Below are 23,322 nucleotides of genomic sequence, written 5' to 3'. Positions count from 1 at the left end.
GTCACCAAAGAGTTTATTATACACATGGGAAGAACCAATCCCATTCTTAAAGACTCTAAGAACGCTAATTTAATTCCAATGACTATCACCACATAGGTGAACACATGAAAAACGGGCTTACCTCCAAGAGCATAGAGCAGCTCCAAGGCTTGAACCATCGACTGTGCTGGCGGGGGCTGTGAAACACATCAAAGGCCTTCCAGATTAGTTTCTTTGATAAGGAACAGAACATGTGACCATGCTGGCTCATTCTTGCACTATCACACTCTATCCATCCAGTCTCCACACTGCTGGGACCTTGAAATGTGCCTCCCACCTTTGTAAGCTTCCTTGGCAGTGCCTCTGCAGCTCCCCCTGCCCACCACCACCTGCCCCACTGGCATTCCTCTCCTACATCAGCGGGGACAGCCCCGCTTTTAAATTACCCCTTCACTTCCCTAAGCACCCTCACCCTTCTGAACTTGGAGCTGCAGACCCTGTAGCACAGCACAGGCAGAGAAAGGGCCTTGCCAATAGTGAGCTAGCATGTGACATGTTGAAACTGCTAAAACTGCAGACAACACCAATGCTGCAAAGAGCAGCAGGCTCACACTGTGAGCTGTGATGGGTGCACTGATGCCTCTTTCCTTCCTTCCAAAGTCCTCACTGAGCACAAGGGTGTCAGACATCAGTAGACCCTTCAAGGGACTCTTCCTAGTTAGCCAGCTGACAAGATCAGCACCTTTCCAGACTGAACTGCCTTGCCTTTGAATTTGCAGTGCAACAAGCACTTGAAACATCAGAGTGACTTAACTCGACTTCACAGATGAAGATCTAAAGAAGGCTTCAGAACACCTGATGGCTGGGTCAGAGGCTAAACTAAGTCCTTGCTTTTAGTTGTTGTTTACCAAAGAACAAAGTCAAATCTTTAAGAGGTTTGGTGACTGACTATATAGACTTTACACTGTGGGACCTACACCTGATTGGCCACTCTCAGGGGAGCCAAGGAATCACTGCAAATCAAGCAGCTGAACCAAGCTTCCCTCAGCTTCCAGCCACTTTGGCTGGTAGGCAAGGTAGGCACAGATGGTGGGGGAGCTTACAGACCTGGAGATCTGCTGTGAGAACGTAACAAGACAGCCAAGCACCACACTAGTGTGCCTGTGTTCCTGTGGCACATGGTCCTAGTCTGTCTTTCGTATTCACAGGAGCTCCAGGGTAAGCTCCTGGGATCACTACACAATCCTGAGCTACTGTCAGACTACAAAGAAGTCAGCTTTTATATAATGGGCAGATGACAGATACAAAACTATGTATATTTGCCAAAAACATGACATTAGAGTGAAGTCATACTTTACTACTTAACAGCAGACTCATGGAAATTACTAACAAATATTAGCAGATAGTAAGCTTAAAATTTTATATGAACTATAAAGTGACCAATAAACTTTAAAAAAAATCTACAAGAACAATGACTGTAGCACTTTCCCCACTCACCCACACTTCACCTGAGCACCTGAGAGAGTATATGGGTGTAACAGGAGCACGCAGGCCAAGCCTTGCATGCTGCTGTGGGGAACCTAGGAGAGCTGGGCATCAGGAGCCTCCAGAAGGCTAATGATTCCACTCCTATAACTTGCCTTAGGAAATCATCACAGATACCATGGGCCACAGGGTCCCTCCCAAGCCTTGAGCTCTCTCAACCTTAGAACTCTACAGCCAAGCCCATTCATAGACTATGTCCTGACTCACCCCTTCCTTTCTCTCTGAGCACTGGTCAAGCTGCCCTCTAGCTACCCACTGACTTCTCTTTCCCCAAGGAGGAAGGACAGGCGCCACAGAGGAAGAATTCCGGCTCACCTGGATGCCAGTATGCCCCACACCCTGGATAGGACCAAATGGCATATGGTGTTTTAGCTGTGTGAGGAAGAAAGATGGCATGCCTCACCAGTGTCCTTCCACCATACCCACAAGAGCTCCTCCGCCAGAAGCAGGACTTACAGACATGAAGTGGAACCTGAGGACATTGTCGATCCCTAGAGCTTTCAGCTGCAGGATGACTGGGGCCAAATTGCTGCGCTGCATCTCAGGGACGGTGGACTGAGGTAACTGGTCAAAGGCTTCCTCTAAGGACAGGAAATCAGACGTGGGTCAAATGTGTCACTCAGATGCACCTGTCCAGCAGCAGAGTCCTCCTGCTCTACCTCGGACAAGAGCTCTGGGGTTCTGGGACCAAGCGCACAACACTATGATCCAGAGTTAGTTTTACATTTAGGAAGGAGCATTCTGCTTCAAAGCTACCGAGAGCTGAACAATACCCTTTACAGAAGCTTTACTTTACTCACCTTTACTTCCAAATGCTGCTTTTCAGCGAAAATGCTTTTGTCAGCGAAATACAAAAGGAAAGTGGCAAGCATGTGGGTAATTACTCTCAGGCCCAGTTGCTGTTCACTCTGCACAGGGCAGATTGCTTCAAGGAAGCAAGGACAGCACAAGGAGCAAAGAAGAATGTAAAACCAAATCACCAAAACTGCCCTAGAGTCTGACAAAGGACCTACTCACAAAGAGCAGAACTCATACAGACCTAGTTTTTAAACCAAGGAGCCCAATGCACAGTCACACCCGAAACCCTGTGCTTGCACGTCCCACAGGAGCAAAAGGTGACTCAGACAGGAGCACCCCAAGGCACAGAGATGGGGGCGGAAGGAGAAGGAGAGAGAGTCAGGGGCAGATTTATGAAAACCAGATCAAAGGGTGGGGAGAAAGGAAGGCTCTTCTGAAATCACTTTCTGTGTATATTCAGAAGGTCTATGGATTACACACACCAAACCCTCCCACATAAGTCTGATCGCTATACAGATGCACACCCTCCTTAAACACAAGCATCACGAAGCCTCCATTTAGATCAGAAGGCTTCAGTTAACTAGAGAGAAAAAACAAACTATAGCAAAGTCTCCTGAAGAAACATTACTATCAACACAAACTTTAGAAAAGTTTCCTGAGAAAACAGACAACCAATATTCTGGACTGTGTAACATAAATTGCCAAATGCATGGGTCTAGCTGGAAGGTTCTAGATGGCAAACAACAGCAGGAAAGGGAGTTCTTTAGCTTTCAGAACATCGTGGTTACAGTACTGTTACCAGGACAACCACATTCCCCAGGCGCCACTGACCAAGGCAGAAACAAGTCATTAGCTGAGAGGCTGGCCCCACTGAGAAGATGCTGAGAGAAGCGGTGCTGATGCTCAGAGATGGAGATGTGATGAGACAAAGAAGCTGCAAAGGCCCCAGAGCCCAGAGCATAGGTCAGGAGGGGCAGAAGCCACAGGCAATGCCTCTGGGGACCTTCAGAGGTAGGAAGGACCTGGATCCAGACCAGACAACAGGCCCAAGAGGGACATATGCCCCTGCCATAAACCATGGGAAGCTCAGGAAGGAGGAGAGCAGAAACTGGGGAGAAGCTATACAGGAGCTGCCAAGACTATCAGGAGGACCTTTGTGGTTACAGTACTGTTACCAGGACAACCACATTCCCCAAGCCCCAAGCATACCACTGGCCAAGGCAGAAACAAGTCATTAGCTGAGAAGCTGGCTCCACTGAGAAGATGCAAAGACAGACAAGCCCCAGGCACCAGCAGTATGAATGGCACAGTGGGCAGCAGATCACGTGTCTAAGAGTAGACACAGCTGAGAATCAGGCAGAGTAGAAGTGAGAGCAGAGGAGCGAAGGAAACGTCTAGGAAAGTTCTGGAAAACGAAACTATCTGAGTACGGAACAGCTGCACGCTCTGAAAACTCAGCTGGGAATCTGAAGGGTGGGCACTAACACATTGCTTACTGTCCCTGGCCCTTCCCAACCACACCCATGCTAAAGCAGCTACGACTAAGGGCCCAGTGACCTTCCACCCAAATCCACTTGCCCAGCTCTAGTCCGCATCTTATCACATGACTTCCTTGACACATGAAATGCCAATGCCATTTGAGCTGGAGCTGGAGAGACAGATGGCTCATTGGTTAAGAGCACGTGCAGAGGAGCCAGGTTCAGCTCCCAGCACCCACATGCCAGGTAAAAATCATCTGTAATGCTATTCCAGGACTTGTAACCCTCTTCTGACCGCCTCAGCACCAGGCACACGTGTGGTGCACAGACAGACATGCAGACAAACCACACAAAATAAAATTACCTCAAACTAAAAACATTGCTGAGAATGGTGGTGCATGTCTTTAAATCCCAGACCTTGCGAGGCAATGGTAGGGAGGTCCCTGAGGCTAAGGCCAGCCTGGGCTCCACAGAGAAATCCTGCCTCAAAAATAAATAATCCCTTAAAAAGTTAAACACACAATTACAATACCTACAACTCTGCAATTCCTCAAAGAATTAAAGGTTCCCCTTCATGTCTCAAGTCTACCCACATACCCACACACTTACGTCCGGCACCACAAATCAATCCCTAGGGCCAAAGAGAAACAGCATAAAGGAGGAATGAAAAGACAGAGTAAGTGGGTACTGGACACAGGAGGGAATTAATGACTTGAAAATTCCGTCTGCACACTAGGAAGGCAGGAAGGTGTGATCCATTGGGGTGGATGGTGGGAGTAGTGTATGTCTCATTACCATTCTCAATGAAAGAGACAGATAGACAAACAGCAGCTCTGGAACACAAGGGACAAATGTCTGCCCTGGAATCCAAAGCCCAGACTACTCTAAGAAAACCCAAAATTGTTAAGAATTACCATACATACCTGTATAAAGGCGGTAACACTTTCCTGAGCGGTTGCGCCCACCACGTCCTGCCCGCTGATTGGCTGACGCCTGAGACACTGGTACCACCACCAAGCACTCAATAGCTGTCCTGGGGTTGTATGCTCGAAGCTTCATAAAGCCACAGTCAATCACATACACAATGCCACTGATTGTGATGGAAGTCTCTGCCACATTGGTGGCTACAATCACCTACCAAAAAGAGAAAGAAAACTAGTTAGTTGGTTCTTTCCACTTTAAGTAAGTTTAAAAATCCTAAAGACATACTTTTATTTCAAACACCATGCTGCTGGGCAGGAGCTTAAGACCAGTATGCCAGCTGGAAATGTTCCAGTTCTATAACCATACACAGCAGCTTCCCCAAGCTCCTGAACACTGCTTTCTCATGCACATAGTATGACCACTGCTTTCCCCAAAGTTGTCCAAGGGAAACACAAATCTCTTTGTCCAAACACAAAGAGATTAGAAGCTAACACTGAGCACACGGTCAGTCCAATAATGTCTGTCTTCTAAAGAGCAGGTAACTTCAGAGAGCAACAGGCACCAGGGAAAAAGCACAACCTGGGATATACATAATAGTATATGCTGTGTCATCACATATTATAATATACATGTTATATATTATACAGTATGCATTATAACAAAGTTTCCCCTTCACACTGGCTGCCCAGAGACAATATCACTAAAACATGGGATATAAATTCAGACCTACTGGACAACCTCAGACCACAGAGAAGCACCACAGAGGAAGGAGATACTACCAACACAGCCACTGTACAAGGAGCTTAAAGACAGAGAGGAGGGCCCAGCTAGTGTGCACCAGTCAAGTCTCTGGCGACCTGCCAGCCGCTCCTGTCAGATTTAACGCAGCTGGGGACATGTACATAAGATGCACACAACATTTTTCAACCACTTTTCATTTTATAAAATCTTTTTTTAAAAATCTTCCTACTTTTATATGTAAAAGCTATTGCAGAGGCAGGTAGATGGTTCAGTGGGTAAGGACACCTGCTGACAAGCCTGAAGATCTGACTTCAATCCCTGAGACACACGTGACAGAAAGAAAGCACTGACTCCTGTACATGCACTCTGACCTCCACCTGTGCACATGACACATATGTGCCCTGTCCCCACCCCACATAAATAAATGTAATAAGAATGTTTCATTACGCATGTTTACAGCTAGGAAATCTGAAGCTAAGTAACTTATGGCAAGGCACACAGCAGCCCCAGGTGGAAGCCAGGCCTGCACCCTGGCTGACAGGCTCATGTGTGACTGGGCAGATCTGGACTGCTCCATACCAAGTGGCCTTAAGTTGGGAATGGGTCCTGAGACCCAGGCCATCCGTCACCTACTGCACTCTGAGCTACCCCCTTATAGTCCTCCTCTAGGGAAAAGGATGGGCAGGGGAGGCAGAAACCAGGCACCTGGTTCCTCCTAGCCAAAGCTTCTTGCCACCACACCCATCCTTAACCTAATTTCAAGGCTAAAGATTTACCTGACTTAAAACTGGCTCTAAGGGCAAACTGATACGCCTAACAAATGCTTTAGGAGCCATGGTTAGTAACTATCTAATTCCCACTGAACATAATCTACCATGACAGTCTCTGAGGCTACGGTAACAATGTGCTGTGAAAACCGTTCAGTGGACAAAGAAAAGCTACAAGAGGTGACCTGCTCTGATAATCACTGTCGTTGTGGCCCTTCTGGGAGGTGACCTGCACTGATAATCACTGTCGTTGTGGCCCTTCTGGGAGGTGACCTGCACTGATAATCACTGTCGTTGTGGCCCTTCTGGGCAGGGTTAGAAACCCTAACAGCACATTATCTACTGTGGACTCTTAGATCTACTGCATAGAGACATAGACCTAAGATTTGAAAGAAAGGTCCAGTTTAGCAAAGTTCACCTCAATTAAAACAATAAAACAGGGTCTAGGGAGATGGCTCAGTAGGTAAAATGCTGGCTGGGTATGTGCCCTGAGTCTCCAGAACCCACAGAAAGCCAGGCAGGGTAGCATGAGTCTGTAATCCCAGAATCCCCCCAGTGAGAGGAGGCAGAGAGGAGCCCCAGCATTTGTCGGCCAGCTAGCCTTGAAGACACAGCAGCAAACATCCTGCCTTGAACGGTTTTCCTCCGACCTCCACATACGCACTGTGGCATATACCTACACTTACACACATATGCTCACACACACATACATGAACACAGAATAATACATACACATACCAGAGACAACATTCTGCAGTACAAAGGGGAGCTAATGTGATTACCAATGGCTGCAAGGACCACTGATCACTAGGAGTCTCACCTTCCTGACGCTGTGTGACACCCTTTCAAACACCTTCATCTGCTCAAAAGAAGGCAGTCCTGCATACATGGGGAGAACTCGGAGATGTTTCTTCATCCCAGTGCGAGCCAGCGCCCGAGCCTGCTCAATCAGCATGGACACAACGGTTTCTACTTCTTCCTAAACATGGAACCAGAAAGCAAAGAAGCTGGTCAAGCTCTCAGACTGAAGGAACAAATGCTGGAATAGGGGCTTCAGCTGTGGTCACCTCCAGGAGCTGCTGTACTGCCATGTCCCACTGAGGATGACACTTCATCGAATGCTACCAAATAACAGTGTCAAAGGAATGAAGCTCTGTAAGTGTACAATTAATTAGTAAAACTAAACCATCCGCAGTTAATAGAAGAGATCCCATGAATAGAAACAACAAGGAACTGGAGAGACGGCTCAGCGGTGAAGAGGCTCTCCTGCTCTTGCAGAGACCAGAGTTCAGTTCCCAGCACCCATGTCAGGCGGCCTACTCTGTCTACACCTCCGGCTCCAGGGATCCAACCCCCTCCTCAGGCCTGCACACAGGTACCTGCACTCATTGCACATCGATGCCATACACATACACAAACTCTTTACATGACTATTCTTACACAGCTCTTAGGGACTGGCGTCGTCAGCAGCACTCCGTTACGGACATGCTGAGCACTGTTCACACGGGCAAGCTGTTACCTATGCAATCACTGAAAGCTTTCCTGAGGAGAGATACTGACTATGGGAAATGTTTGCCAGTGGAAAAGATTGCAGCTGGAGGCAGCTCGAGCAGCATTACAACCTTAAGACAGTATTCTGGTTTCTTCGGTTGTTTTTGCGCTGTATAGTCACAGTCACAGTCTACCTACAGAATTAGGCCACTGGGAAAGGGTGCCCAACTGTTTGGTCACAGGATGGGATTGCAATGTGCACAAAGCACAATGCACCTAATGCACTCTTCAATACGGAAAATGAAACAGCCCCTTGACACAGAACCGAATTTACTCTGAAACCAGCTAATACAGTTGAAATGTCAGAGCAGGAGAGATGGCTCAGAGGTAAAGAGCACTAGCTGCTCTTTCAGAGGACCTGGGTTCTATTCCTAGCACAGGCAGATCAGAATCACTGATAACTCCAGTTCCAACAGATTTGACACCCTTTCTGGCCTCCACTGCACCCACATGGTGTGTGTGTGTGTGTGTGTGTGTGTGTTACACAAGGCACACAAGCTCCACACATAAAACAAAATTTAAATTAAAAAACTTCAGTTAACCTTCTACAGACAGAATTGGGATGAGCTAATGACCCCTCACAATCTAGATGGTAGATGAACAATAGATCACTAGATGGCATCAAACCAATTTTTTTTCTTTTATGCAATTTAGCAGCTACACAATACAATTAACCATGACACAAGGGGCTGGCTGCTCTTCCAGAGAACCTGGTTCAATTCCCAGCACCCACATGGCAGCTTAAAATCCTCCACTAACTCCAGTTCCAAGAGACCTGACACTATTTTCTGGCTTCCTCAGGAACCAAGCAAGCAGACAAAACACCTATACACATTTTAAAAAGAAAAAAGAAAAATGAAAAGAAAAAAACCAAATGGCTAAGAGCAAGGCCTTATGTTAACTCTGTGTTGTCTTAACTTGTCTATGCAGAGGGACTGGGTGGAATTACCTGGCCAGTAAGAAAGGCTAGTATGTCTCCATCTCCCTCTGTCTGATGAATTTTTACCACAGTGTCCACAGTTGCCTTGATATAATCTGGAACAGGACTGGGGAAAACGTATGAGGAAAAAGATTATCACTGGAACATGCTCATTAATCACAGATCAATTATCCTAATAACCTGGCAACCAAGCCTCATCAGAGTCAATCTGGGCCAGCCTAGCAGGTAATTAACATATAGAGAACTAAAATAAATAAGCACTCCTTTATTTTCAAGGGCAGCAACCAATAACTGAGGGTGTATCTCAATGATATAGCACTTGCCTAACACATGTAAGGTCCCAGGTTCAATGTCCAGCACAAGAAAAAAAAGAACAACATTAAATGTAGCACGTCTATACATAATTACATATTCAACAATGAGTTTGGGCTACATTTCCTAAGAAATAAGAACATTCTGAAAGATAGAATGTTCTGGAAGCTGGACCTGCATCATTGCCAGATTTAGTCTTGATACTCCTATGCAAATTTACATGTATCTGTGGCCATTCACTTGGCTGGAGAGAGTGAAGCAGCAAGAGGCTGATGGGAAGTGCCTATCAATTATTTATCTTCAGCATGCAAAGATGCCAAGTCACAGAAAACCAAAGCATCAATTTCAGTGCAGAAGCCTACTGCCCAGATAGCCTTTCTACTGCTGTGATGAAACACCATGTCAAAAAGAAAGTTGGGAGGAAAGGGTTTATTTGGCTTATATATCCCAAGTCACAATCCATCACTGAAGGAAGTCAGGACAGGAATTCAAACAGGTAGGAACCCAGGGGCAAAAGCTGATGCAGAGGTCATGGAAGGATGCTGCTTACTGGCTTGCCCCTCATGGCTTGCTCAGCCGGCTTTCTTACAGAACCCAGAATCACCCTCAATGGGCTAGGCCCTCCCCCATAAATCACCAATTAAGAAAATGCATTACAGGCTTGCCTAAAGCCCATGCTGAGGAAAGCATTTTCTCAATTGAGGCTTCCTCCTCTAGAATGACTCTAGCTTGTGTCAAGCTGTTAAGAAACTAGCCATCAGAGCACACCCATCGTCTTCCCAGCCAGCACCTATGGGCCAAGTGAGTGGAAATTGGTAGACATTCCCTCCAGCCAGAAGGACCCAATGATGAAGTTTATAGCTCTGGATTTATCAGGCGCTAAACTAGGCCCAGTAACTAGGTACAGCAAATTAGAATGGCCCCTTTCGTATTCGAAGGGACTCCTTCCAAAAGTGCAAGCTAGGTCTTCTTTCTAAGGATGTAAAAAACTGAAAGACAGACCAGCACTGCTTCCCTTACTAATGGCACTCTTGAAACCCCCAGTTCAGAAAACTGCCACACCAGCTTCCATCGGCCTCCTACCTGACTCTCCAACTGTACTGATGGCCACAGATGCATGTAAATTTGAACAGGAGTATCAAACTCTCAGTTCAACAGTGATGCTGGTCCAGCTTCCAGAATTCTACCGATAACAGGAGCTGCACAGTACCCCCCACCCACCCACTCCCGCTTACTGGCCTCCATGATCGATGGAGGATGGATAATGGTTCCCTATTATCCTGCATGACAGGTGAGGTTCCAAATCTCCATCACCAAGAATCAAATATCATCAAACCTTTGTAGGTAAAAGATATCCACTGGAAATGTCCGTCCTTCCACTGTGAGAGTCACAGAGGTATCTCTGGCTGGGTCACTGGTCTCATTCTGGTTAAAGAAATCTCGAAATTTCTAAAAATAAATATATACATACATATATATATATACACACATTAACTAAAAAAAAAAAAAGAGGATGGTTCACAGTAATTCTTAGAAAGAAAGAAAATATAAAACTGGCAGAGGTAAGTGGGATCGCAGGAATCAGACACATAAGATTACACACTGCAGCCAGGCAGTGGTGGCCCACACCTTTAATCCCAGCACTTGGGAGGCCGAGGCAGGCGGATTTCTGAGTTCGAGGACAGCCTGGTCTATAGAGTGAGTTCCAGGACAACCAGGGCTACACAGAGAAACCCTGTCTTGAAAAACCAAAAAAGATTATACACTGCAGAATAGCTTGTTTTATTTTAGAGACAGGCTCAGATGTGGCCCAGCTAGGCTCTAACTCACTAATTAGCTGAGACTACAGTCCTACACCCCTAATCCTCCTGCCTCCACTTCTTGAGTGCTGGGATTACAGGTATGCACTATCACATCACACAAAATGATTTTCTACATTCACAGAATTCTTTTTTTTATGGCTCCAACAGGCCATCTCCCCACATAGACCAGCTTTTGCTTATCAAAGACAGAATCTTGACACTCAGCTCAAGCAGACCTGCAATTCTACGTAGCCCAGGCTGGATCCAAACTCAGTATCCTCCTGCCTCTGCCTCCTGAATGCTGGGATTATAGACATGCAGCACTACAGCTAAATTTACTTTTCTCTTATTGAAATTGCAGAGGAAATTTCAATGACAGATTCTAAAGGTTTGATTATAAATAAAGGTTAGAATTCAATGAACCTCAGCTGATGTGCTGTGATATTACTTGAAATCCATCCTCTGTAGTTTATTTAGCTGAAAATTAGGTGTGACTCAGGTTTGGTACAGGTTAACTCAGGCTGGGGGATAGCTAACCTAGAAAGCACATATCTAATCACACAAGGTTATCACACATATCTAGTGACACAAAGGTTTCCTTCTTGCACACTAGGTGTGTCTCTGATATATATTTACTACAACTTTCCAACAGATTTCAAGCCATCCATCGGATAGCATAATCAATGTCTTCTAGAATCATGTGCACATGTATGTTGACAGAGAACCGGACAGAACCACTTCTTAGTCAATAAAGCAATGTCCCCAGAAATGGAGATCCTGAGCCTAAATTACTATCACTATGAAGAAGAGGTTGGGACGGAAAGACTCAGCCAGAGCCAGGTTTAAACATTCCTGACAGCTCAGAGACGGGACACAAGTAACACAGTCAAGACTGTCACCAACACCCTGTGTTAGCCTAGCCAGGGGCCATGGAAGGAGTAGACAGCCTTAAAGACAAAGAATGGAGATTCAAGATCCCCAGGAGGAGGTGAGTGGGGAACAGGAAGAGCAGGGAGAGGAGGGTCCAGAGCTGAAGGAAGAGGGCTTTAAGAAGGGTGTGCTGACCACAGCTACCAGCAGGCCATGTGGAACAGTGATGTGGTAAGACCACAACAGCTTTCCTGGATGGAGTGGACAGCTGAGCCCAGCTGCTGGAAGAGCTGAGGAGTAAGGCCCAGAAGCTGTTCTTTAAAGAACACTCTGGATGCACTGAGACCCAAGGTCTATATTCCTAAGGTTTTTATCCTTTATCTTCATTTGGAATATACAAATAAAAGCCAAAAACTCAGGCTGGAGAGATAGCTCAGTAGTTAAGAGCACAGGCTGCTCTTCAGAGGACCTAGGTTCAATTCGCAGCATCCACATGGTGGCCCACAACTCTCTAACTCCAATGACAGGGGACCTGATGCCCTTTTCTGACCTCTGTGGGCACTAACCACATATGGGTATTTTGCGGTCAAAATACCCATACACATAAAAATAAACAATAGTATTTATTTCTTAAAAGGCCAGTAACTATTTCTCAAGAGTGTGTGGCCTGAGGAAGAATCAAGGAGACAGGAAGTGATGCCAGCCCCTCACCTGGAAAAATCTGAGTCAGCTCCAGGGGTCACAATGACATGAATACCAGGTAAGAAAAGGAACAAGACTGAGAGGAAGGGGCACCGCCTGTGAAACGAAATGAGAACGATTCGGACCTGCAGTGCCACCGGTTGGGCCCATTCCAGCTTCCTGTCCGGGAGCTGCTCCCACCTGGTCCACACAAGAGAGCTCTATGCAGCCATGTCCGTGCCCTGTCCAACTCCTATCCAACACAACAAGACTGCAACATGCACACTGGTCCAGTGAAGGCCTGGACCAGTCCTCTGGAGGTCCCCAGAGGACTCAGGATCCTCCGCCAGGACTGATGGAAGAGGAAGATTAATCTCCCTACAAGTATCAGACATCTGACAAAACAACGGAACAGTGGGAACTGTCTGCAAACCTAGCCTCCGTCACGTGGCCAGGCTCAAGTAGAAGAATGTAGAAGATCCAGGGTGAAGACACAGGGTAACACTTTGCAATCACACTGCTGTGTGTGTAACTGCTCATCTAACTGAGTTTCTACAAACAGAGCAGCTAAACCAACCAGGGCAACCATCTGAGCAGCCTCCAGCCTTCTCTGCACTTCCCTGCTGTGGACACTGACTTCTCAGCTACAGGCTGGGCCATCCAGCAGAGCAAACAGGCTGTCGGCAGCAGTACACATCAGACAGTTTGGCATTAAGTTTGTCACCTTTAGACACAGCAACTTGGGCAAGAAGATGGATCCAGGGCACTCTTGGGCGTCCATATACAAAAGCTAAATAAGCCATATCCTGCCCCGCTCTCTCCAGGCCTCTTCAGCCACTCATACCCTCTTCCTCTCACTTAAGACTGCAGACACCACACACACGACCCACATCAACCCATCCCACACCCTAAGCCAGGAGACCCCATATCCGCTATCCCTCTTCAACATTTCCCTCAGGGGTAGGCACTGGGTGTCCAGGCAAGGAAGGGAGAGAGGAATGAGTGGCCGATCGCTCAGCCTGAGCCCAGGTGAGTACTGCTAATGTTCAAGCAAGCCCTACATCAAAACACACCGAGGAATGACAAATCTAGACAATGCCTTCCATTCACAACAGGTGTCAGGAGATCGTCTACATCAGCTACTACAGATGGAAGCGAATGAGGCAATGTTCTCCAGTCTCTACATCACATGAAAAGCCACCCTGCACATAAGGCTCAGGAACACTGTGGAAGAGGGAGGAGAGGATCTGGGAGTCTCTGTGAAACTGTGTCTCAATGTAATATCAGAAGCTATATCCATAAAGTTTCAGCAACATGCCTGCCTAAACATGAGCTGAACAGGGACAACAGACATGTAACATGGACAGGGAAAGCCCAGGAGTCCTCAACCCTACACAAAGAACTACAGACAAGTAGGGACGCTGAGAGCGGAGAAACAGTCTTCTTCTGGAAGAAGTATACCCTCCACTTTTGGTTCTTTTTTAATACCAAAGGCTCAACCCTGAAAACACACATACAAGAAACATACAGACTACGCAGGCTACATTTAGGAATATATGTGCATATACAGAGATGCATGTAAACAACAATAAATGAAAAAAAAGGTTATGAACTTGAAAGAGATCAAGGATGGAATATGGGGGTTAAAAAAAAGAAAAGGGAAAAGGAAATGATGTAAGTATATTCTCCAAAAATAAAATTAAAAAAAAAAAAGCAAGAAAGACAGCAATAAACAACTCATACTTGTCCATCAGCAGTGAGCCCAGTGGAGGAGGGGCAAACTTGGGTATTACACTTTCACCACAACTAAACCTGTTAAAAAAAATGTTAGAGACAGGTGGATTTCTGAGTTCAAGGCCAGCCTGGTCTACAGAGTGAGTTCCAGGACAGCCAGGGCTACACAGAGAAACCCTGTCTCGAAAAACAAAAACAAACACACAAAAAAATTGTTTCTAATGTTTAAGAGACAAAGACGGGAGTGAGAAGACAACATGATCTGTGAACAGAAGCACAGAGGGCAGGAGCAGAGGGCAGGAGCAGAGGACAGGAGCACAGAGGGCAGGAGCAGAGGCGAGGCCATGTCCTGCAATGGTGGTCTTGCTGCACTCTCCCATCACCTGGGGAGAAAGAGCTGCTGAGTGAGTGTCCAGAGCAGGTCAGCCTATGGGTGTGTCTGTCAGGAGGGCGGACCGTCTTGATTACAATAATGCAGTGAGAAGACTCAAGCCCATCACGGGCAGCACCACTCTGACTGTGTTAGAGTGCGGAAAACGTAAGGCTGGAGAGCTGGCTCCCGGTTACTGGCACTGCACCGGCTTACTTGGGTTAAGAGAACCAGGGTTCAACTGCCAGCACCCACAGCAGCTCACAACCAACTGTACCTCCAGCCCCAGGGAACCCAGCACTCTCTCCTGGCTTCATGGGCACTGAGTGCATATGGTGCACAGACATACATGCAGGCAAAACTCCTATACACATAAAAGTTAGCTACATTTTATATTAATAAATGTTTAAAAGGAGTAGGAAAAGGTAAGCTAAAGTAAGGATGTATGCATTTATTTCTCTCTGAGAACTAAAATAAACACTCTTGTCCCTAGGTGGCTTTTTGCCAGAATGTCATCAGCATGAGAAACAAAATTAAAACACCTCCAGAGAACATTGCAGCATACATCATGGTGACAGAGATGACAGCTAAAGCATGGGGACCATGAGCAGAGATGACTGTGGGCAGCCTGAAGCCAAGAGCTCCCACAGCCTGTGGGAAGCTGGCAAGCCAGCCTGGGTACATAGGAGGCACCTCTCACCAAGTCAGTCTGCATTCTTCCACCCATGGGGAGACAGAAGAACAGGCCAGGGCCAGGCCCTCGCCACATCTCCGCTGGCACAGAGAGTCGGTCTCCTGACTGGCATCTCCATAACTACTCCTGGGTCTCTACATAACACAAGAATAAGCTTCTTGAGGCCCAGATATGGGCAAGTCACTGCCCTGCCTTCTACACTGTACAAGGCAAGAGGGATAAAGTCATGAGTAAGACAGAGTCCCAGTCTTCAAGGACTCAAGCAACTCCTAAACATGCATTGGAAATCGGTGTGACTGAAACACATTCAAAACTGTGCAAGAGGGCAGAAGCAGCAGGATGAAGCCTTAAAGGAAGCCTCTCTGAGATAGGGAGGTTCTCTAGGACCAGAGTAAAATGCTGGAAAAGGCACAGGCATGTCTGAAAGAAAAATAGACTGGGAGAAAACTCTACCTCATCCCAAGGAGAAGCCTGGTTTTCTCAGAAGAATGGAAGGGGATTGGTGGAGCTGATATACAGAGAACACTAGACAGAGTGAAAGGAGGTGAAATCAGGGCAGTGGCTGAGGATGGAACACCTCTAGGGATGGGGCACCCTTGGGGATGGGGCACCCCTGGGGATGAGGCACCCCTGTGGGGCCTGGCAGAAAACGTTCTGGTAGCTTATAGAACTCATGGTTCCTTACGGCTCCCACATGGTCAGGGAGCTCTGCTCACCCTTTGCCCATGGAAAAATGGGGCATTTTATTTCAAACCCTGCTAAAATGCCATCTCTTTGGTGACAAGTTCTTGACACTCCTGGCTGGCTAGAGTTAAGAGAAGCCTTCTAGGTTACCTCGGCACCTTAACATACCAAATACCTATATATGTGTCTCCTTCTACGGATCCATGGATCACCTGTAGCTAGCAGGAGGCTTAGCATTTGGAATATCTAAACAGCAAGTGGCCAAAAGAATGAGATGAGTTGAACTGTTTTTTTTTTTTTTTTTTAATAAAATATTAGCCATCAAGAGAGTAAATCAGCCATATTTAATACATAGGGACAAAAGAGATGGCTCAGCTGGTAAGTATGCCTACTGTTAAGCCTGAAGACCTTCATCACAGGAACCCACGCAAAGGAAGGATAGAACTAACTTCTCCAAGCTGACCTCTGACCTCCGCCATGGCATGTGTGCCCCTACCCCACATACAAAAAGTAAAAACAATTAAAAAAAAAAAAAACACTTAACATGGAAATTGCTACATGTTAGAGGAGAAACTTTAATTACACCAAAAAATTAAAATAAGTGTGTAATTTTCATAAATCAATTCAAGAAATATAGCTTCACCTTGACAGGTAATTAAAAAGAAGCTGCCCAGATCAGAAGAGTAACAGAGACAGGGACACCATGTCAGGAGAGGGACAGCAGAGACAGGGACACCATGTCAGAAGAGGGACAGCAGAGACAGGGACACCGTGTCAGGAGAGGGACAGCAGAGACAGGGACACCGTGTCAGGAGAGGGACAGCAGAGACAGGGACACTGTGTCAGAAGAGGGACAGCAGAGACAGGGACACGGCAAGCTGAGGAGCATCAACTCCCTGGGTTAATTACAGGCTAATCTCCACTCACAGTTGACAAGAAGCATCATGGGACATCTAGAGCACCACATGGCCCCAAAAGAGGCAGGTTGTTCTACAGAAGACATGCTTTGGCCAGAGGTGCACTCCCAACGATATATCTGAGAATTCCAGTGTTTATGCAGAAGGAGAGAGATGTCCTTACCTCTGCATCCAGAGTGGCTGAGGCCACAATCAAGCGCAGATCCCCTCGCTTTTTCTGAATCTGAAAAAGAAGGCACCGAGAAATAATGGTGACAGTGGAACAGTGTACAATCCTGCAATCCTAGCCAGGCATGGTGACAAGGCCTGTAAACTCCAGCAGGGAGGAGGCAGGAGGATCTTGAGTTCAAGACCAGCCAGGGCTAGACAGAAACCCTGTCTCAAGGCAAAGAGGAGGCTCATTCAGGAGACAGGGATGCTACAACTAATAATGTCAAGAGTCAATGTGACGTAGACAATGCTTCCTATGTTTAAAATGTCAGAACTTGCTAAGTTATGACCCAGCAAAAATGTTGTGCAAAATATAAAGGGAATTTAAAACTTTAATTCTAACCCTAACCCAATGCCTAACTCTAACCCTAAATTTAAGGGCTGAATTTGAAATTATTAAAAATAAACACCTTTTTCCCACATGTATTCATACTCAAAAATATGAAAAGGTAAATTAAGATCCATAAATAACAAATGGTAGCACCAAGATAGCAATTTGTATGCTAACAGTTATTCAAGGAAACGTGGTCACCGGGCATTGCACATCTGCCACACTCAGGAGTGGCTGTGTGAGGATGCTCAACACTGGCGATGCCTGGGCAAAACTTTTCTCTTACATCCCTGTCCTTAGTAGGGATAGCCTAGTGAGAAAATTCCTCATACACATAAAAAAGTCTGATCAACGGCCAAAAGATAATGAAAAAAGATAGCAACAAAGGCAGTTTATAAATTCCTAGTTGTGTACCACTTCAGGAGAAATACAGAGCCAATCAGTGTGCAGACTACACAGAGACGCAAGGCTGAGGAGGTGGCGAGCACCTGAAACCTAACCCACCTTCCCCTCACTTCATTGTGGACAGACACAGTCAGAGGGGCATCCTTTTATTTGTACAAAGGTATATGTATGATGTCATCCTAAGATCTGTGTTGCCTTATTTAAGTCTTATGACAAATTATAATATCCAACATGTCTGCCCAGCAGACCTCCCCAAAAAGTAGTTCCTAGTCTGCCCTCTTCAGGCAGTAGCCACTGGCCACATGTGGGTATGAAGAGCCAATGCAAAGACCAAAGTGCTATTTTATCCCCATTTCAACAATTCAAATCCAAACATGCACAGGTGGCTAATGGTTTGTACTCACACAGACACACAGATACACAGACACACAGACAGACATTGGCCTGGAGATACATATATCTGACAGTCAAAATCTGCACCCAAGCAGTCTTCCCAAGGCCACAGTTCTTGGTCATCCCCGTCTACCATTTTTTTAGGCTCTCTTCACTAAGGATTTATGATGAGAAAACAACAAATAAAAAACAAACAAGCACAATAGTAATGTTAAGGGTAGGAATGAGTGGAGGTGGCAGCCAAAACCAGACAATGAACAAAAAGGACATTACAAACGCCTCCACTCTGAGTACGTTTGAAATATTTTTTGAATATTGAAGAGTTAAAAAGAGAAAAGAAATAGAAATGCAGCACATTTAATTAGAGGGTGCTCACTGCCACAGGCCCAACACACACCTAGGCACACACATGCCAAACAGTACAGGATGTGGCAGACACCAGCAGCCATTGTGCAGACTCTCAAAATGCTGCCTTCGGGGGCTGGGAGGTGCTCAGGGGTTAAAAGCACTGGTTGCTCTTACAGAGCTTCTGCTCCCAGCACCCACATCAGGCAACTCACAACCATGTGTTACTCTAGCTCTTGGGAACCTGATACCTTCTTCTGGCCTCTGCAGGCACCTGCATGCATGTGGTACACAGACATACACTTAGGCACACACATACTTTCAACATAAATATAAAGTCTTTAAAATAATAATTATAATGTCTTCAAAGATTATTTCATGGTGAAGAGAAATGACCTTGATATAATATTAAACATACAAGATACAAATGAGCACATATCATCCAATCTCACTGTGTCAAAACATATATAATACAAAACCTTAGAAAGCAGAATGCTGGAGTCCTACCTTCTTCAGCAAGCCAATGGCAATGTCCGTATATAAGGTCCTCTCGTGTGCTTCGTCCAGCATGATAACACTAAGAATCAGAGAGACACTCTCAGTGAGCATGGAACACCCCCACACAATTCCACCCCGACCACCAAAGAGATCTCTGGGTATTCAGCCCTTAGGTAATGACATTGAATTAAGAGAAAACCCAAGTCATCCTCTGCCGACAATGCCATGCCTACACTAGAAGCGTGATTCCAACAACCTCAGTGAGGATAACCACAGCACACTGTCTGTAAAAAGCTTCACTACACCCGGGTTCCAGCAGAACTTAATGGCTGCTTCTAACTAGTATGTATGATCTACAACCCCACGGAACACACTGAATAACGAAGTCCAGGCGCCTCAATGATCTTAAGCCTCGAGAGCAGCCAAAGACAGAGGTGACAGCTATGAAACATGTGTGCCAGGCAGAGAGAGGAACAGGGCGTCGCCTCTCAAGTACCAAAGCTGTGGGGGGCAGCCCTAGTGCTCCCGGTGATGGGCAAAAACACTGAGAGGGAGGAAGAGCTCAGCCCTCATCTGGACTTTGTGTATGGCATTCAAGAGAACGCTGTCCAGAAGACAGAAGTGGGACCCTTGCCTAACATGTGTGAGACCCCAAGTTCCATCTCCAGCTTTGCAAAATGAAAAGGGGGTGGGGGGTCCAACGCTGGCTAGTCACATCTCTGCGGGTTGTTTGTGGTTCTGTAGTTACTGCAATTCCCGGAGCATGTCAAAGGCAAGATGAACAAAGACAAGGCAGCAGGTGCTCTAGTGACGGATGCACACAAGCCTGTTTGTTCACACTGGTGTCTGCCTACTTAATGCACTCACTGTTACTGCCAATAAGAGGCACCAATATCTACCAAGGGCAGAAAGAGCCACCATGGCAAAGAAGACGGTTTAGGGCAGCTGAGCAGACCTGAATCTCAGCTGCTAACCCTGATCAATCTCAGTGTACAAGTGCAGTTGGAAACACTAGGGAAGCACAGGAGCTCATGCCTACCTGTATTTTGTTAACAATGGATCAACCATCATTTCTCTGACCAGCATACCATCTGTCAGAAACTAAAAAAATAAAAATACAAAGATAGAGAAATCTATTTACACTGATGATTCAAGTTCAAGTATAATCTCAGTTCACATGCAAGAACAACCCCAGACAGCACAGTGAAGATACACCCCAGCAGCTTTATTCAACCAGAAATGGAACTGTTTTGGTTTTTTGTTTGCAAGAAAACAAAAACAAACAAACAAACAAACAAGAAGATCCCACACTGGGCTGCAGAGCTTTCAACACCATCTCTGGGTTACCTGACCTAGTTGCTAATGTTAATGACACCACCAACAATCAGTGTAGAGTCACCAGTGAGTCTCTGTTTATCATCATTTACTATGTTAATGAGCTATGAGTCTCAGATAACTCCTCAGCATCCTTCAACTTCAACCTCCACCAGCAGAGCTGCAGAGAAGTGTGTGGGCTCGAGTTACCCTGCCAGAGCTGCTTCTGCTCCTGCTTCTGCCTGTCCTTACTATTAGCTGGCCCTACTTCTACTTGCTGTGAAAACCCAGCCTGAGTGCTTGCCATCTCCGAGCCTCAGTCCTCACCCAACAAATGATGTGATACAACGACTTCACCGAGTTACAGTGAAAACGAAGTAGGACTAACGAACACTAATACAACGCTTCAGAAATGAGCAGTAACAAGTGGGTGCTGTTATTCTCACCCCCAAAACAAAGTCAATGCACTAACAACGCTAAGCATATGTCACCTCACTTAGACTCTAAGAGTGGGATGTGTTTCTAAGATAGCTGGCATGGCCCTGCCACCAAATGTCACCCCCACAGAAGCAAAAGTGAAAAGTTCTAGAATGAGCCTTAGCAGACAGCTTCTCATAGAACCAAAAAGAGTCACCTGACTAATCTCCCGCCCAATGTTAACTGCTTACATCCAAACAAGGCACAGACACATGTTTCCTTTACCTGATGACATGGGTAACAAAAAGTTGGAAAACAAGGTCTGTGTTGGATAGTTTTATATCGGTCTGACACTGCTACAGTCATCTAGGAAGAGGAACCTCAACTGGGAAAATTCCCTCACCAGGATGGCCAGTGGGCAAGTGTGTGGGCATTTTCTTGACTGAAGACTGATGGGGAAGGGCCCAGCTCACTGTGGACACTGGCACCCTAAACACTTAGTCCTTGGTGTGTAAGAAAGCAAGCTGAGCAAGCCAGCAAGCAGCATTCCTCCATGACCTCTGCTTTAGTTCCTGTCTTGTGCTTCTCCTAACTTTCCTGGATGATGGACTACAAGCGGTAAGTTGAAACAAACCCATTTCTCCCCAGATTGCTTTTGGTCATGGTTTTATCCCAGCAATAGAAACCCTAACTAGAGCAAGGTCCATTTTCTTACAAATGGCTCCAGTGCTCACTTAGATCGTCTGAACAGCTGTAGTTCCCATGTTCCGGTCTGGAAGGCGCCCGGGTCTAAGGACCTCACTCCATTTCATCAGAGCACCTTGCTCACTGCTCTACTGCAGTATCAACAGTGGTTCTAACACACTGGCAGCAGGAGACTCTGTTGAACTCATTACCACCAATTACCCTATGCTAATTACTTTATTATTAGCTACTCTGTCAAGTATGGCTGAGATAGAATCTATTACTTAGATAGTTCTAACCAGTCAGCCATGATGAATCCCACGCTGGCCCAGTTTACACCAGTTCACCCTGTGTCTGTCTGCACAGCTTTGTTTCTGTATTTACAGCATGTGCATAAGAAAAGGGAACTCTGCATCCTCACACCATCACCAGTGAACACATAAAGGGTGACCCACTGACCTCGCAAGCCTCAGCCTCCTCAGTTGTAGACCAGGGATAAATCTTACTTCTGTGTTCTTGTCTGTGCTAAAACCCAAGGACTCATTCAAACAACTCTGATTTTCACAGAAGAAGACTGTCCCCAGGGGACCTTATTCCCAAGTAGTTCCCTCCCTTATCCACCCTAGAAGCCACTCTGAGCACTTCACCTTAATTCTCGTTGCCAGTGGGTCGGTGCAGTCATCAAAACGGATACAGTAGCCCACCTCGTGGCCCAGCACTGCACCCCTCTCATCAGCTACTCTGCCTGCAACCTTTGGGAAGAAAGATCATGCTGAAAATAGAGACACACTAATTACTGCACAGAGCACACACTACAGAAAATTTAAAGCTCATATTAAATAGTATGGGAACAATGAGAATAAAAGAAGCAGGTCATTAGAGAGCAGTGAATACTGACTGATACATCTCTCCATTCTGTCATGGTCTTGGGACAACTTAAAACAATAAACAAGAACTAAGCATAGTGGTGAATGCCTGTGAGTTTGAAGCCAGACTGGCTGATGTAGCAGACCTAGGCTAGCCAGAGGAACACAGTGAGACCCTGTCCCCCTGCACCCCGCCCCCAAAAGGCAGAAAGCATACAAAATAAATGAAAAAATCACACAATGATTTTACAGATCAATATTGAGGAAACTGAGCTGTGGGTGTAGATTAAATGACCAGCACCAGAGGAGAAAAGGGGAAGAGACAGAAAGAGACAGACATACAGGGAGAGAGAGAGCCAAAGAACTGTATGTAAAATTCAAAGGATCTAAGCCAATATGAAAAATTAAAACTCCAGACACTACAGTCTTTTCAGATAAGCCACAGATTCAAATCTAAAGCCAGCTTGGCGGTACCACACTTGCAAAAGGTCTGAGTTCTGATCCTCATAAAGGGGAGGAAAAAGAAGGACAAAGAGAAGGAAGGAAGTAAAGAAGAGGAAGAGGAGGAAGAGGAAGAGGAGGCGGAGGGTTCAGCTCTAAATCTGGTACCAAATCGCAAGAGGGGTGGAAAGGAAACAATGAGCACTCCCCGGCCCTAGACCACACAACAATGGGTAACTTTTCATGTTCACGTGCCTTAAAATAAGATTGACCTAGGAAGGCAGGAACAGGATGACTAAATAGAGACATGGGCCAAGTTCACCCTCTCTTTAGAGGCCAACAATATTCCAAAGGCCAAATGCCTAACTCAATTCTCAACCATGTTCCAGTTACCAACACTCCTAAAAGCCAATGCAAATAAAAACTTGGTTTTGAAAAAGGACAGACTAGTGTCTTTAAAGACTAATGGAGGATCCACATGACCATAAAAGTAAAGAAGACAAAGCAGAGAGTCTGAGGACTGCCCTGGGCACACTACATATGAAAGGGCAGTTTAGGAAGGGCTGTGGCACATGCTGATAACCCCAGGCTCTGGGAAGCAGGGGAAGAAGAATCAAAGGTTCAAGGCCAG

The 23,322-nt window shown here is 46.1% G+C and overlaps 1 protein-coding gene across 3 annotated transcripts in view; it reads right to left on the bottom strand.

Annotated features, from left to right (window-relative positions):
• The window catches only part of Dhx35 (DEAH-box helicase 35), a 60,402-nt gene that overhangs the window by 20,454 nt on the left and 16,626 nt on the right, over positions 1–23,322 (bottom strand). For 2 of the 3 annotated variants that reach the window (XR_013108950.1, XM_076930159.1), the window contains exons 5-15: positions 22,032–22,136; positions 20,009–20,070; positions 18,979–19,048; positions 16,951–17,010; positions 10,372–10,484; positions 8,733–8,829; positions 7,053–7,211; positions 4,724–4,934; positions 1,981–2,105; positions 1,840–1,896; positions 122–176 (exon numbers count right to left, since the gene is read on the bottom strand). Coding sequence is in view for 2 of the 3 variants with exons in the window: in XM_076930159.1 (XP_076786274.1) it covers positions 122–176; positions 1,840–1,896; positions 1,981–2,105; positions 4,724–4,934; positions 7,053–7,211; positions 8,733–8,829; positions 10,372–10,484; positions 16,951–17,010; positions 18,979–19,048; positions 20,009–20,070; positions 22,032–22,136 (1,114 nt within the window). In the remaining variant the exon portion in view is untranslated. The remainder of the gene's footprint in view (positions 1–121; positions 177–1,839; positions 1,897–1,980; positions 2,106–4,723; positions 4,935–7,052; positions 7,212–8,732; positions 8,830–10,371; positions 10,485–16,950; positions 17,011–18,978; positions 19,049–20,008; positions 20,071–22,031; positions 22,137–23,322) is intronic. The other variant, XM_034495687.2, reaches the window with a different exon arrangement.

This window comes from Arvicanthis niloticus, chromosome 2, assembly GCF_011762505.2.
Source record: "Arvicanthis niloticus isolate mArvNil1 chromosome 2, mArvNil1.pat.X, whole genome shotgun sequence".
Classification (NCBI taxonomy): Eukaryota; Metazoa; Chordata; class Mammalia; order Rodentia; family Muridae; genus Arvicanthis; species Arvicanthis niloticus.
Note: the sequence above shows the minus strand (reverse complement) of the source record. Positions and strands in the feature narration are given on the sequence as shown.